This window comes from Trachemys scripta, chromosome 2 (genome assembly GCF_013100865.1).
Source record: "Trachemys scripta elegans isolate TJP31775 chromosome 2, CAS_Tse_1.0, whole genome shotgun sequence".
Taxonomy (NCBI): Eukaryota; Metazoa; Chordata; order Testudines; family Emydidae; genus Trachemys; species Trachemys scripta.
This window is the reverse complement of record NC_048299.1, coordinates 119,968,644-119,985,942: the sequence shown is the minus strand read 5'-3', so window position 1 is coordinate 119,985,942 and position 17,299 is coordinate 119,968,644. Positions and strand designations below refer to the sequence as shown.

The 17,299-nt window shown below is 39.4% G+C and overlaps 1 protein-coding gene across 1 annotated transcript in view; it reads left to right on the top strand.

The window, feature by feature from the left end:
• LOC117871576 (sodium-dependent neutral amino acid transporter B(0)AT3-like) overlaps positions 1-14,746 on the top strand; it is a 75,921-nt gene extending 61,175 nt beyond the window's left edge. The window contains exons 7-12 of the mRNA XM_034759392.1: positions 1,084-1,212; positions 2,000-2,156; positions 3,298-3,502; positions 5,582-5,741; positions 11,017-11,179; positions 14,591-14,746. Coding sequence (XP_034615283.1) covers positions 1,084-1,212; positions 2,000-2,156; positions 3,298-3,502; positions 5,582-5,741; positions 11,017-11,179; positions 14,591-14,746 — 970 coding nt within the window. The remainder of the gene's footprint in view (positions 1-1,083; positions 1,213-1,999; positions 2,157-3,297; positions 3,503-5,581; positions 5,742-11,016; positions 11,180-14,590) is intronic.
• The last annotated feature ends 2,553 nt before the right edge of the window (positions 14,747-17,299 follow it).

Sequence of the window (17,299 nt, the reverse complement as noted above, 5' to 3'; positions counted from 1 at the left end):
AAATGTAGGGGTATTTTTGTTACATAACTGCACTCAAAACAAAACAATGCAAAACTTTAGAGTCCACTCAGTCCTACTTCTTGTTCAGTCAATCTCTAAGACAAACAAGTTTGTTTACATCTACAGGAGATAATGCTGCCAACTTATTTACAATGTCACCAGAAAGTGAGAATAGGTGTTCGTATGGGACTTTTGTAGCCGGCATTGCAAAGTATTTACTTGTCAGATATGCTAAACATTCATATGCCCCTTCATGTTTTGGCCACCATTCCAGAGGACATGCTTCCATGATGATGATGCTTGTTAAAAAAATAATGCATCAATTAAATTTGTGACTGAACTCCTTGGGGGAGAACTGTATGTCTCTGGCTCTATTTTACCTGCATTCTGCCATATATTTCACATTATAGTAATCTCAGATGCTGACTCAGCACATGTTCATTTTAAGAACACTTTCGCTGCATATTTGACAAAACGCAAAGAAGATACCAATGTGAGATTTCTAAAGATAGCTACAGCACTTGATCCAAGGTTTAAGAATCTGAAGTGCCTTCCAAAAGTTGAGGCGTGGAGCATGCTTTCAGAAGTCTTAAAAGAGCAACACTCCAATGCAGAAACTACAGAACCCGAACCACCAAAAAAGAAAATCAACCTTCTGCCAAAGGCATCTGACTCAGATGATGAAAATGAACATGCATCGGTCTGCACTGCTTTGGATTGTTATCAAGCAGAACCCATCATCAGCATGGACGCATGACCCTGGAATGGTGGTTGAAGCATGAAGGGATATATGAATCTTTAGTGCCTCTGGCATGTAAATACCTTGCGATGCTGGCTACAACAGTGCTATGCGAACGCTTGTTCTCACTTTCAGATGACATTGTGAATAAGAAGCAGGCAGCATTATCGTTTTAATTGTTTGACAACCCTATATATATATATACATATATAAACAGTTCACAGTCTAGGTCCATGAATTAAATTGTAGACTAGTGACAAAAAACTAATTATTTTGCTAATATATATATGTTGAATAAACCCTATCATGTTGTATAAATTAATTTGTATGTGTTCTCTTTCTAGAAATGACTGTGAGAAGGATGCTGTGACAATAGCAATTGTAAATAGTATGACATCACTGTATGCCTCCATCCCAGTTTTTTCTATTTTGGGATTTAAGGCAACCACTGGTTACTGGGACTGCCTGGACAGGTGGGACACTTGGATTTTCAGATGCTACAGTGCAGCCTAAATAGATAACACGTTACTGCAGAAACATATATTCAGAGAACACATTTGTATTGAAGGAGAACAAGTTATAAATAGAAAACCTAATATAAACATTTTTATGGCATATGCACATTAAAAGGTCATTATCAATAATTATCAGAGGAGGCATTAATAACACGTAAAACAAATACTAAAATACTTATTCATTATTTATTTATTTATTTATTTATTTGTATTACAGTTGTGCCTGAAGGACCCAGTCAGGGATCAGTGCTAAGTTGTGTTAGGTGCTATACAACTATATAGTAAAATGACATTTCCTGCCCCAAAGAACTCTGTCTTACAAAACACAAGTGGCTCTCATAACAGGTGGAAGTGAGAGGGAGAGAGGACAAGGTAGCAATAATATGAACATGTTTTTACAAAGACCTGCTGTATGTATTCTGTCTTCATAGACAGTCTGAAGGTAGAGTTTGTATTTGAAACTATAAGCCATATTGTAATAATTAGTTCTCCAAATATTTTCCCCATAATTATTTTGACAACAATACCCCCATTTAACATTTTTGTTTCTATTATGAATACTGTATATAACTGAATGCAATTCTCTATTAATATTTTAATAAATATATACAGTACTGACTATAGGCTAGGTGAGTGCAAAATAGATAATGGGTCCTAGCAAAAGCTTCTGTAGCTATAATCTAAAGATATCTAAACAAATTCTTATACATTAAGGAAAAATATTGAAGCATGCTTTCTCTGGCAGGAACATTATCAGTATCATCAATGAATTTGATCTTCCAGACCAAAGCATCATGAGAGACAACTATACAATCTGGTTTGGATTCCTGAACACAACCCATCCAAAAAAAATTGCTAGTCTCAAATTGAGAAGTTGTGACCTTCAAGAATTTCTTGAGCAGGTATCATGCTTGCATGCTACAAAATAACTCTTGCCCAAAAATGTTATGGACCGTGATACTTTTCATCTTCCTAATGTATATGTTCCGTTGTACTTGCAAAACATTGCTAAAAAGAACAAGGGATACCTACCAAACCGACCATATTTCTTTTCTTTCTACGTTTCAGACATTGGTGTTGTTATAAAAACTTTGAGCTCAAAGGTCTCTGGCTTATCATTCCAAGAATTCCTCTATCAACTTACACCATAACACAATTTTTTAAACTGCACCAAGGTTTTCCCATCTGGAAGCTACCAAGGGCACATGATTCACCCTAATTTGGCTTATTTGCATAGCACAGGAAATACATTTGGACCAAGAATTAAAAAAAAAGTGAATTTTATGCTAGACCCCTAAATACATATTTAGGCACCTAAATAAGTGAATTGATCTGCAAAAGTGCTTAGCAGCTAGCAGTTCTCACTGACTTCAGTACTTAACACTTCTGAAAACCAGGTAATTTATATAGGAGCCTAATTTACAAACTCATTTTCTTAAAATTAATAGATTCTTAGATTTTAAGCCAGAAGGGATCATCTAAGTCTGACCTCCTTCATAACACAGGCCATAGGACTTCCCTAAATTAATTCCTGCTTCAAGTCCAGTAGCTTGAAATTAGAGCAGGGATCAGCAACCTTCGGCACGCGGCACGCCAGGGTAAGCCCCCTGGCGGGCTGGGCTGGTTTGTTTACCTGCCCCGTCCGCAGGTTCGGCCAATTGCGGCTCCCACTGGCCGTGGTTCACCGTTCCAGGCGAATGGGGGCTGCGGGAATCAGCGGCCAACACATCCCTTGGCTCACGCCGCTTCCCGCAGCCCCCATTAGCCTGGAATGGCAAACCGCGGCCAGTGGGAGCCACAATCGGCCGAACCTGCGGACGCGGCAGGTAAACAAACCGGCCCGGCCCGCCCCTGGTGGGCCGTATGCCGAAGGTTGCCAATCCCTGAATTAGAGCATCTCGTTTAGAAAAGCATACAATCCAAAATCTTGACCTTGGAGTTTATAATTTGAATGAACAAGATCTGCATGTGCATTATAATGGTATATGTTTGAAAAATAAATCTTACTCATCAAAATGTGTTATCTGTTTGTGAATTCTGCAGAGTGCATCTGGAACTGGCCTTGCCTTTATTGTTTTCACTGAAGCAATTATTCTGATGCCTGGCTCACAGGGCTGGGCTGTCCTGTTTTTTGTAATGCTGTTCAGCTTGGGTCTTAGTTCTATGTTTGGAAACATTGAGGGAATTTTGACTCCTCTCTTGGAGCTTCATGTTGTATCTAAATCTGTACCCAAGGAAGTTCTATCAGGTGAGCAGGTTGTTTATAGTGACTTTCTTCATTTTGTTTACAGAAGCTAGGCTCTTTATTAAACTATTAAGAGTTCATGAATTTGTAAACATTTTATGGGGAATTAGCTTGCAATATTTGCTCATAGCCACTTCAGAATGTAAATGAAGATATTACAATTGTGAGTTCAACTGCTTTATCAAGTCTCTTTATAGGAGACACAATGTATAGATCAGTGTTGTTATAATGTGTTGTTATGGCAGAAGTTGCCAGATGATGATGTTACATAGTCCTTCACATTTTTTTCTTAGCTTGAGAGTACTGTTCCATCTTTGAAAAAATGCTTGTGATATTGTTAGTTTTCATATGTAGTTTCCTTTAGTGGAAGCAAGCAGAATAAGAGTGTTCTCTACCTTAATCTCTCTAATGAGAGCCAATTAGTGAAGCAGAATTGCTCCCAGGGAACTGAGCATTGGTGCTGTAGCAGGTTCTGTTTGGCTTTCCTCACTGGAGTTTAAAAGTGATTATTGGCAACTGGAAATGGATCCAAAGGACAGGGGAAAGACTGCTTTCACAGCAGGAGAAGGCCTGTGGAAATTTAAAGTAATAGCTCTGGGTTTATGCAATGTCCTTGCCACTGCTGAAGCTTTTGGAGAGAGTATTGCATTCCATCTCTCTCTCTCTGAGGGCAGGTCTTCACTACGGGAGGGGGTCGATTTAAGATACGCAAATTCAGCTACGCAAATAGCGTAGCTGAATTCGACCTATCGGAGCCGACTTACCCCACTGTGAGGACAGCGGCAAAATTGACCTCTGCAGCTCCCCATCGACGGCGCTTACTCCCACCTCCGCTGGTGGAGTAAGAGCGTTGATTCGGGGATCGATTGTCACGTCCTGACGAGACGCGATAATTTGATCCCCGAGAGATCGATTTCTACCTGCCGATTCAGGCGGGTAGTGTAGACCTAGCCTAAGCCTATTAAACTTGGATCCTAGTTCATGATAAAACTTTTGAGCAAGAATTGATACATTTACAAAAGGTCTGCAATAAGGATACGGGTGCTGATCTGAAAATGAACCCAAGGAAATGTGCGCTATTAAAAAAATTACTCTGGGCACACAATTAGTGAGGAGGGGATTTTGCCCCAAGGAGTCTTTACAGGAATCAGAGATTACCACAATGCAGGATTTTGACTGACAGAAAGAAAAATGAAGCAATACAGAACTGGAAAATTCTCCAGATACTGGTAGATTTACAGAGTTTTGTAAGCATCTGCACTGAAGTTCCATTGATGAGTTCTGCATAGGTTGGGTGAGAAGACCATTTCAGTGGTCATGGGAGTATGATTTGACATTTGCACTACTAAAAAGAGCATTTGTGACCATCCTTGTCTTAGCACACCCATGTTTCAAAAGCTCTTTCCCCTTTCCAGATAAAAATGACATTAAAATGGAACTACTTCTTTTCTTCTCTGTCCCAATACTACTCCTTGACCTCTAGCTAATGCACAGTTAGCCCTTACCCTTATGTATACACTGTGCTACAGTGGCATACAGGCTGAGATCTTCCATTCAGCGCACACAGCCCAACTTCAGGAGACTAGGGACTCAAGAGTTCACAATCCTGGGTTGTTTTGGGGCCAGTTCCGCAGTATAAATTAAGGCAGCTGAGGGACATTCTAAATTATGCTGGAAGCCATTTGCCCCAAGGGGTCTTTACAGGAGTCAGCGATTACCAATCTGCAGAAAAGCCCTAGCCACACCTCTCACATTGGCCACAGGCAGCTGAGGGCTCTGACAAAAAACTGCCACACCTGCTCTACACTCTAGAGGATCCTCCTGCACTATACTGATTTTCCTGTGGTCGGTTACTCCAGCATCTCTTGGCCAAAATGCCAGGGAGAATTTGGCCTGTGTATTAATTCCCCAAACAATGTAGTACTTTGAATTTAACTGTTGCTTACACTGAGATAGCAAGTTATAGCTCCATACAAAAGTTTGTTGGATAAAAGTGTTAAAATGAGAGCAAAAATATTAACCATATCTGAACAGAGTACCCACCATGTATTCTTTATTAACAGAAATAACTTTTTTATTTAGGTGTAATATGCCTGGTCTCCTTTGTGACAGCTCTATGTTTTACCCTGAGGTCTGGCAGTTACTGGCTTGAAGTTTTTGACAGTTATGCGGGTTCCTTGCCTTTGCTAATCATCGCTTTCTTTGAAGTGACTGGTGTTGTCTATGTTTATGGAATTAAAAGGTAAGCTGGGAACAAGTTTGGATTTTTTTTTTTTAGGACTGTCAATTAATCACAGCTAACTCAAACGATTAATGCAAAACAAATTAACTAGATTAAAAAAAATTTGTTGTGATTAATAGCAGTTTTAATCGCACTGTTAAACAATAATAGAATACCCATTTAAATTTATTTTCTACATTTTTACATTTTCAAAGTATATTGATTTAAATTACAATACAGAATACAAAGTGTTCAGTGTTCACTTTATATTATTTTTATTACAAATATTCACAGTGTAAGAAAGATAAACATAAGAAATAGTCTTTTTGAATTCACCTTCTACAAGTCCTGTAGTGCAATCTCTATCGTGAAAGTGCAACTTATACATGTAGAATTTTTTTTAACATAACTGCACTTGGAAACAAAACAATGTAAAACTTTAGAGCCTACAAGTCCACTCAGTCCTACTGCTTGTTCAGATGATCGCTAAGTCAAACAAGTTTGTTTATATTACAGGAGATAATGTTGGCCATTTCTTATTTACAGTGTCACCAGAAAGTGAGAACAGTGTTCACATGGCACTGGTGTAGCCAGCGTTGCAAGGTATTATTTGCCAGATATGTTAAACATTTGCATTCCCCCTTCATACTTCGACCACCATTCCAGAGGACATGCTTCCATGCTGATAACACTCATTAAAAAAATAATGCATTGATTAAATTTTGTCACTGAACTCCTCAGGGGAGAATTGTATGTATCCTGCTCTATGGTTTTACCCGCATTCTGCCATATATTTTGTGTTATGACAGTCTCGGATCATGACCCAGCATATGTTGTTTATTTAAGAACACTTTCACTGCAGATTTGACAAAAAACACAAAGAGGGTACCAATATGAGATTTCTAAAGATAGCTATAGCACTCGACTCAAGGTCTAAGAATCTGAAATGCCTTCCAAAATCTGAGACTGATGAGGTGTGGAACATGCTGTCAGAAGTCTTTCTGCATTGGAGTGTTGCTCTTGTAACTAAAGAACCTGAACCACCAAAAAAGAAAATCAACCTTCTGCTGGTGGCATCTGACTCAGATGATGAAAATTAAGGTGCGTTGGTCCTCACTGCTTTGGATTGTTATCAAGCAGAACCCGCCTGTTCTCACTTTCAAGTGACACTCTAAATAAGAAGTGGGCAACATTATCTCCCATAAATGTAAACAAACTTGTTTGTCTTAGTGATTGACTGAACTAGAAGTAGGACTGAGTGGATTTGTAGGCTGCAAAGTTTTACATTGTTTTGTTTTTGAGGGCAGTTATGTAAAAGAAATAAGTCTGCATTTGTAAGTTGCACTTTCACAATAAAGAGATTGCACTACAGTACTTGTATGAGGTGAACTGAAAAATACTATTTAATCTATTTTACAGTGCAAATATTTGTAATAAAAATAATAATATAAAGTGAGCACTGTATACTTTGTATTCTGTGTTGTAATTGAAATCAATATATTTGAAAATGTAGAAAAACATCCAAAAATATTTATAATAAATTTAAATTGGTATTCTATTTCTGTTTAACAGTGTGATTAAAACTGCAATTAATCACGTTTTTTAATCTCGTGAATAATTGCGATTTTTTTTTACTCATTTGACTGCCCTATTTTTTTTTCATTTTCTATAACTCTGTGAATATTAGAGATGAAATAGTAATATATTATAACTTTACTGATTTTGATAGTGCTTTTCGCTATTGCTGTGAATGTGGCTAATTTCGTATGCTTCCTGTCTGGGGTTGTACTTGTAAAACAGATATATATTAAATAAATTGAGGGTGCTTCCTGGTTATGGGGTAATGAGTGCATCCAAGTCTAAAAGAAGTCCGAAAGTCAAAAGTCAAGTGGTTTATTGTTCTTGGTGAGCCTGACTGCCTTGTAGACAGGGAACATCTTCATGGGTTATACATGGGTTTTAAAAATATATATATTATTGTATCTTTCCATTTATTGTAAATTTTTCAGAACTTTACAGTAAGCACCAAATACTGTCCCCAGTGTAACACCCAGATGGGCTGCACATGTGGACGCTCCCTAAGTACCTGGGATGAAAGGAATCCTTTCCGCACACTCTTCTCTTCACGGCCTCCTTCAAGAAACAAGCAAACTTATCTATCCACATCTTTTTTCATCTATTGTTTGTTCACTTTACCTTACATGCCATTTAAAATCTCCTCTCACTATCATCTGTCTCTGTCTAAATTTCTGCATATATTAGGGAAAAATCTTCATATCAAGATATTTGTTTTTCTTTTGGCATATATATATATATATATAGATTGCTTAATTCCCTTGTGGCCTGACATTAATCCTTTGACTAAAACTTATGTGCTCACCTTTTTCTTTATAATTGTCTATACTTATCTATATTTAAAACAGTTATACTTTCTCCTTGCATTTTACCAAGGAATAGAATTCTGCAAAAGCCACTATGTAATGGTCAGATATCAAAACCCCAAGATTTAGTCCTTGGATATCTTAACAGCTAAGGAAATCAGAGAATCCAAGAAATGAAGTGCAAAAAACGGAGCCCAGTAACTTTACAAATTATTCTTGTTTAAATTGTTTAAAAATTATTTAATTTTGTTAATAGTCTGGTTAAAACTACTACTCTTAATCTTGACAATTTATTTTTATTTTTGAGTACCTCACTTTACCAACTTCTTATTCTTTTATCAGTTTTTTATGGAATATAGGTAAGGCTGCAAATCTGTCAGGGAGGTCACGGAAGTAATGGATTCCATGACTTTCCAGGACTTCTGCAGTGGCTGGTGCAGCTGGCCTGGGGCCACCTGAGCAGCTTGGGCAGCCCCAGAACCAGCTGCACCAGATGCTGCTGGGGCAGTCTCGGGCCAGCGCCTCCCGCCTCCCGCCGAAGCAGCAGCAGGACTTTGGGTGTGGAAGGGGGCTCAGGGCTGGGGTGCAGGAGGGGGTGAGGGCTCTGGGTGGTGCTTACCTTGGGGGGCTCCCCAGAAGTGGCAACATGTCCCTCCCTCAGCTCCTAGCTCTGCGCGCTGCCTCTGACCACAGGCACTACCCCCACAGCTCCCACTGCGCGCTGCTTCTGACCACAGGCACTACCCCCACAGCTCCCACTGGCCGTGGTTTCTGGCCAATGGGAACTGCAGAGCCGGTGTTTGGGTCCAGGCAGCATGCGGAGCTAGGAGCTGAGGGGCAGACATGTCACCGCTTCTGGGGAGCTGTGAGGAGCCAAGTAAGGAGCCTGCCAGCCCTGCCAACCCCGCCTCCCAGCACCCACAGCACCTCCCGGGCCGCTCTCCCCTGAGCACCCACGGCGGCCCCCAGGGCTGCCAGCTCCGCAAGCTTTAGTCAGGGGTATACAGTACAAGTCATGGACAGGTCATGGGCCGTGAATTTTTGTTTACTGCCTGTGACCTGTCCATGACTTTTACTATAAAATGTAGCCTTAAATATAGGACACATAGCATCTATATAGAATAGAGATTTTGCAGGCATTATAGGTATCACTTCCCATTTTAATTTTAACAGAAACTTCAATTAAATTTTTTTTAAAATAGGTATTTAAATAAAAAGTTGTTCAATTACTATGGAAGCTGCTAAGTGTAATTCATGAGAAGACATATCATTAAACATTTTGTAATCAATTTAAAAATTAAAAATTGTAAATCAAAAGGTAAGGTTTCCTAAACAATTTAACACCAACCTTAATAATCAGATCTCTCTCTCACCAAACACCTTCCCATCTCTCAAGTACACAATTAAGTAGAAAAAAAAATGCCAATGACTGACACCCAGGCAAACTTAACTGTGCTCCCGGCATCAACACTCACAATCACTACACAGTCTAAACGAACCTTAAGCATTCAGTAGATAGCTTCCGCTAAGCTAGTTACATTAAAATATCTTAATATTATTCATACAGAGGCTGGAAAAAGTCTGGCCTTACATAAATACTATATACTATCCACAAAATATATTTGATTCAATAGTATTTGAATTTCATCAATCTGTCCATCTAATCTGGCCCCTAGAACCCATAAGGTATAAATACATCCAAACAGATTTTCTGATGAGCAAAATAATTCCAACTCTCTCTAATTATACTAATATAATTGGAGACAAAGCCACTGTTTGAACATAGAATAAACATAATTCTCACTCCAGATTATAAATCTGTCCTATACATTAAAACAAGCTGTTCATGTAATAAAAAAAAATCAAACTCGATACTACACAACTATACATGCAATTATATTATTCATATTTATCATGTTTAAAACGCATATGAAAGTTCAGGCCAGCTCCCAGTAATGTCAAAGCTTTGACCCTGATTTCAGTGGAATCATAGAATATCAGGGTTAGAAGGGACCTCAGGAGGTCATCTAGTCCAACCCCCTGCTCAAAGCAGGATCAATGCCCAACTAAATCATCCCAGCCAGGGCTTTGTCAGGCCTGACCTTAAAAACCTCTAAGGAAGGAGATTCCACCACCTCCCTAGGTAACCCATTCCAGTGCTTCACCACCCTCTTAGTGAAAAAGTTTTTCCTAATATCCAAACTGGCTCAGGCATGATCATCCTAACACCAACTCAGGGGCACAGATAAGGGGATGGTCACTGAGAATTTCTTTTTAAGATCTGTGTGTGCTATATTAGTTGGGGGGTGGTTTAATCCTCAGCTGATGTAAATACAGTTGCATCCATTGACTCCAGTTGAGCATCTGGTATAAGGTTTCTAAGAGCAATACACATGCACACATACCACTGAGCAGATTTATAGAACAATTCAAACATTAAAAAGTATCAAAGAGTCCGGTGACACCTTAAAGACTAACAGATTTATTTGAGCATAAGCTTTTGTGGGTAAAAAACCTCATTTCTTCAGATGCATGGAGTGAAAATTACAGATGCAGGCATCTGAAGAAGTGAGGCATCTGAAGAAGTGAGGTTTTTTATCCACGAAAGCTTATGCCCAAATAAATCCGTTAGTCTTTATGGTGCCACTGGACTCCTTGTTGTTTTTGTGGATACAGACTAATATGGCTACCTCCTGTTAATTAAAAAGTATGGAAATCACAAGCTGAGGATCTGGCCTCTTAATTGTAACTTAAAGGTTTTTGTTATTAATTAAAATCCAGGGTAAGGACATAAGAATGGTGGAAGCGTGTATGTCTTAATATACTCCTCATAAAATATATAATATACTCCTCAATATAAATGTAAAAAAATTGTATAAATCTAAAAATAATTGTAAACATTATTTGGCTCATAGGTTCAGTGATGATGTGAAATGGATGACAGGACGACAACCAAACTTCTACTGGCAGGTGTCATGGAGAATTATTAGCCCTCTGCTAATGCTTACAGTCTTTATTGCCTTTGTTACCCTTCAGACACAGAAGCAACCAAGCTATGGCGCCTGGAATCCTAAATTTGTATGTCGTCCAATATTTTTAATCCATTTATTTTAAAAAAACATTGTTACAATCTTCTCCTATCTCTTGATGCTTCGAAATTAAGGCACTCACCTGGGTGGTAGATGTAATTCAAATCTTCTCACTGCCTGATTCAGAGGAGGCATTTGAATCTATATCTTCTACCTCCCTAATCACCATGCTAAAAAGTCAATTTGTCTTTCGTTTTGGCCTAATGAGTATTTAAGTATTTATATGGAACAGCTTCAGCAGTAGCAACTGAGAGCAATCCAACCCCAAAGAGTCGATACCCTGGTGGTTATGATGCTCACTTCAGAGGGGAGAGCAATGAGTTCATGTTTCCACTTCAGCACAGGGATTCAAAAGCTGGGTCCCCCATATCCCAAGGCAAGTGCCATAACAACTGGTCTAAAGGTGATGAGGGGAACACACACACATTTCTGAAACTGACTGGACTTTTCCAATTTGCTGACAAATTCCACACATTTTCAGAACCAAACTAAATACTACTTCTGATTTTTCAGTTTGCTGCTGAACTGAAAATCAATTATTTGTCCAGCTCTACTCTCAAGTCCATTTGTGCAAAAGTGGACGCCTGCACATTTCATTATTTTTAAATACCTTTATTTTCACCTACATTGTGCAAAACATAGAAATTAGGGAGAAAACAAATAAGCAAAACAGTAATTGCAAGTCAAAAGTCATCTCCAGCTGGCCTACCATCCCCCCAAAACACATTCAGTTGACACCCGGCATCTGCTCAGTTGAATCGTCTTATTTGCTTTGTGCACATTTTCAGTATAAGGTCCCATAATCCAGGATGGCAGTGGCTATGCAGGGCCCCCAATATCACAATTGGTCCCAAGATTATTACAAAGATTTCTATTTGACTCTCTCTAAAAGAGTACTAAATTCTTAGAAATTCTCACATCATACATTTTTCCAGGCCATCTGATCTAGAGGTCCTTGGATCTATTAAGGTCCGTATCATCAAATAGCTATACCCTATCTTTTAATGTAGTCTTTGGCTTGACGTAGAAGACATAGAATGGGCACCTGGATACACAGTTGTTCTGGTATGGTTTGGGAAGACTACTCTAGTCCCTCATTAAGTAGTAGAACATTGGACACCTTGATCACATGACACTGAAAAACATGATGGTTGTTCTTGCACATCTCCATAGTGGATTAAATAATACTACATATCTTGAAAATAGTGTTTTTCATCAGTAGATCTCAAAGCACTTTATAAAGGATGTCAGTATTGTTATCCCCATTTTAGAGCTGGGAAAACTGAGAAATCCAGAAGGGCTATGACTTGCCCAAAGTTACCCAGCAGAAGAACAAGTAATAGAACACAAGTCTTCTAAGTCCCACTGCAGTGCTCTGTCTACTAAGCCACACTGCCTTCCTAAGTTTATGCTACTTCTCCACTGACCAATAGCAATCTGGTATGGCCAGCTTCCACAGGGCAACTGCTATTCACTTTTCAGTGTTCAAAAGAGGGCGGGGAACACTTAACCTAGATAGCTGCCTGCCATTGCAGGATCAGGACCAGCTCAGCAAAGCATTCCAGGAATGTCACTTTCCTCAAAATGAAGTGCTGCAGTCACTGCCAGTTACCCCAGGTCTTGAGAACTATGTGGTCCCACCAAACTGTAGCCGTAGTCTAGTTCCAAAAGGATTCCACAGTGTACACTGCATCTTGCTGTATGGCTTGCAGCCATGAACTTTGCAGGCACTGCTTGCAAGAACCTTCCCTGTTGAAGTGCATGCACTGTTTATATTGGCCAAAGACTCTCTACAGGAATCTCTAGAATGCTCACAATGTCCTCACTGAAGATGCCTCAAAAGCTCCAGCACAAACGTTTCTTCTTTGGCAAAGAAGACAACAGAACATTCCTCCTGGGCTCCATATTACAAAACAGCCTAGTAACTGTGCTAAAATCAAGCGAGTTCTGGGATACCCCCCATGAGAATAATGGGCGTTTCCCAGGAGATATTGAAAGTTTTTGATAACTCCTTCCACAAAGGGTTCCATATGCTCCAAGATGTATCCCACACTGCCTGCAGAAAATCCTTCAGACTGCAGAGCATCTGCAGCTGTAGCAGGTACTGTGCAATAGTTACTGAGAGGACATTGCAACTGAGCGCAAGTGTGGAGAAAGAGCAAAAGTGAAGCTGTCTTTTAACAAAATTCAGCATGGGTAGTATGGACACACTGAATCATTTGTGTTACAATTCGTCCAAAACAGTTGGTTCATTTACAATCAACTTAGTCCTCCAGTCTTAACAAGGCCATAGAAAGGGGGGTAGTATAGACCCATATTACCTCAGCAGTACTTCCTAGAAGGATTATGCTTCCCTGAGCTCCCCAGTCTACAGGGAGACATGACAGATAACACTGTTCTTTAGCACACAGCATCCTGCTGCCTCCTGTTTGTCTCATCCACCCTGTAAACTGTTGCAAGTGGTGGGCAGGGCTTTAGCCCTGCTTCTTCTTTGTCCCATTTGAGAAGATATTTCTCAGTAGGGGCACACAGAAGGAACACTGCTTGGCAGGGCCAGTTCTAGTGTCCCATTATGGGGATGGAGTGAGTATTTTGGGGTCCCTGGATGTAGCTATTTAAAAAAAAAAAAAAACCTTCCAGAAATTCAAGGGACAGTTGGACCCCTGGAAAATCTTGGATTGTAAGAGTTTAAAAAAGTAAAATTTGATGACTGTGTCAGTATTTTGCTGTGATTTATAATTTATATAAAGGATGAAGACTCTCCAATCTGCTGCTATTCCAGTGCTTCATACTGAATAACTCTGTACATATTTTGGCCTTTCTGACAATAATTTGGAACTCTTTGAAGATCATTTGAGGCAGGGAGGGAAATGTCCCTTTTGTCCCCCTGGTAGCATTTGGCCTGCTGCTTGGTTCTTGTAAGCCTCATGCAAAGGTAATGGAAGGGTTCTTGAACCCACACAAGAGCCAAGGACAAATTGTGACCTAAAATCACAACTGAAAATGCTAAAATTGAAGGGGAAAAAAAATTCTTCTGATTTATGAAGTTAGAAAATTATGGGATTAAGTTCAATATAAACTTAATTTTTCTGTTTTTAAAATTGGTTTTATCTGATTCTACACTGTTCTAAACTTATTCTATACTGTTCTTTTTTCAAGTATGCCAATCTGTATGTTTAAATGTAAACATTAAAAATGTATACATTAAAAACCCTTCATGTTTCAATTTGGAAGAACAGGTACAGTAACAGTGTCACTGGTCCCCTGTTTTTATTTCTAGCATAATTCTTATTCTTATATTTATTCTTATTATTTATTCTTATTTTTCCATATATATAAATTGATGCCGTAAGTAATGAAATCTTTCAGTTATTGATTATATTTATTTTTATCTCCATAGAAAGATTTTCCCATGAAGGAGGAGAAAGACTATCCAGCTTGGATACTGGCCATTTGTGTGCTGTTGGTAGTCCTCCCTTGTATATTCATACCTTTGATAGCATTCTATCATCTGATCAAAAGAGTGCTAGGAAGGAGAAAGAAGGAAGGAACCTAACCCTATGAAAACACTTCCAATGGCACCTCAGGAAACTGATAATGCTTTTAATAAAGTTCAAGAATATGTATTCATCCTAACTATAAATCAACAAAATATATGTAAATTTTTATTGTTAGACAGTAGCACCATCAGTATTTCTCTTTAAATTACTGTCAATATCTCCTTATTCCCTAATTTTTCTCCTTTTCTCAATTTCTAATAGACCACTTTATGCCCATACACATATTTACAGCACTGACAATAAAGTATTTCTTATAGTAGAGATATATTAGCATCAATATATTAATCCATTTGGGTACAATAATCTACATTTTAATTCAAGAACTTGTTTTTTTCAGAGAACTGTAAATGGCCAGTACTGTGTTTTTTCTACAGTGTACGCGTCAACGATTTCCCTTCTCATTTTCAAACACCTTCCCAATTCCAGTTTCCAACAACATCTTGTCCATCCTACACACTCTCTCTTGCTCTTACATGCCACACAAGTTTCAGTCCTGACTGTCCTCTGGGCCCCTTTCACCCATTGCCATCTCTGTATCTTGTTCCCAGCGTGCCTTTATACTTGGTGCTATTTGCTAATTATTATATACCAAGCTTCCTCCAACTCTTCCTTTACCTCTTATCAAAACTTATCTGTTCCTAAATTCTATCAGCAATAACAAACACCTACAACTCAGTTCAGGGACTGTGCCTATTTGTAGGTTTCAAATGTAAACTCTTTGGGTTAAGGATTCATAAGAACATAAGAATGGCCATACTGGGTCAGAGCAAAGGTCCATCCAGCCTAGTATCCTGTCTACCGACAGTGGCCAATGCCAGGTGCCCCAGAGGGAGTGAACCTAACAGGTAATGATCAAGTGATCTCTCTCCTGCCATCCATCTCCACCCTCTGACAAACAGAGGCTAGGGACACCATTCCTTACCCATCCTGGCTAATAGCCATTAATAGATTTAGGCCTGGTCCACACTAACCCCCCACTTCGGACTAAGGTACGCAAATTCAGCTACGTTAATAACGTAGCTGAATTCGAAGTACCTTAGTCCGAACTTACCGCGGGTCCAGACGCGGCGCGGAGGCTCCCCCGTCGATGCCGCGTACTCCTCTCGCCGAGCTGGAGTACCAGCGTTGACGGCAAGCACTTCCAGGATCGATCCGGGATCGATTTATCACGTCTAGACCAGACGCGATAAATCGATCCCAGAACATTGATTGCCTGCCGCCGGACCCGGAGGTAAGTGTAGACGTACCCTTAACCTCCATGAATTTATCCAGTTCTCTTTTAAACCCTGTTATAGTCCTAGCCTTCACAACCTCCTCAGACAAGGAGTTCCACAAGTTGACTGTGCGCTGTGTGAAGAACTTCCTTTTATTTGTTTTAAACCTGCTGCCCATTAATTTCATTTGGTGGCCCCTAGTTCTTACATTATGGGAACAAGTAAATAACTTTTCCTTATTCACTTTCACTCATGATTTTATATATCTCTATCATATCCCCCCTTACTCTCTTCTTTTCCAAGCTGAAAAGTCCTAGCCTCTTTAATTTCTCCTCATATGGGACCTGTTCCAAACACCTAAGCATTTTAGTTGCTCTTCCCTGAACCTTTTCTAATGCCAGTATATATTTTTTGAGTTGAGGAGACCACATCTGTACGCAGTATTCAAGATGTGAGCATACCATGGATTTATATAAAGGCAATAAGATATTCTCTCTCTTATTCTCTATCCCCTTTATAATGACTCCTAACCTCCTGTTTGCTTTCTTGACTGCCGCTGCACACTGCGTGGATGTCTTCAGAGAACTATCCACGATGATTCCAAGATCTTTTTCCTGATTAGTTGTAGCTAAATTAGCCCCCATCATAGTGTATGTATAGTTACGGTTATTTTTCCCAATGTGCATTACTTTACATTTATCCACATTAAATTTCATTTGCCATTTTGTTGCCCAATCACTTTGTTTTGTGAGATCTTTTTGAAGTTCTTCACAGTCTGCTTTGGTCTTAACTATCTTGAGCAATTTAGTATCATCTGCAAACTTTGCCACCTCACTTTTTACCACTTTCTCTAGATCATTTATGAACAAGATTAAAAGGATTGGTACTAGGACTGACCCTTGGGGCACCCCACTAGTTACCCCTCTCCATTCTGAAAATTTGCAATTTATTCCTACCTTTGTTCCCTGTCTTTTAACCAGTTCTCATCTTCCCTCTTATCCCATGACAGCTTAATTTATGTAAGAGCCTTTGGTGAGAGACCTTGTCAAAGGCTTTCTGGAAATCTAAGGGTATATCTTCACTGCCGGCCGGATCGGCGGGCAGCGCTCGATCCAGAGGGGATCAATTTATCGCATCTAGTCTTCTGTTGACATAGCGTAGTGTGGACCCTGATGGTAAGTAGATCTAAGCTACGTCGACTTGAGTTATGCTACTAATGTAACTCAAACTGCGTAGCTTAGATCGACCTGTAGCTGTAGTGAAGACAAGCCCTCAGTCACTGAAGCCCTGGCTCTTGTTACAATAATAAAATCCAAAGCATAAAGTTGAGATCAA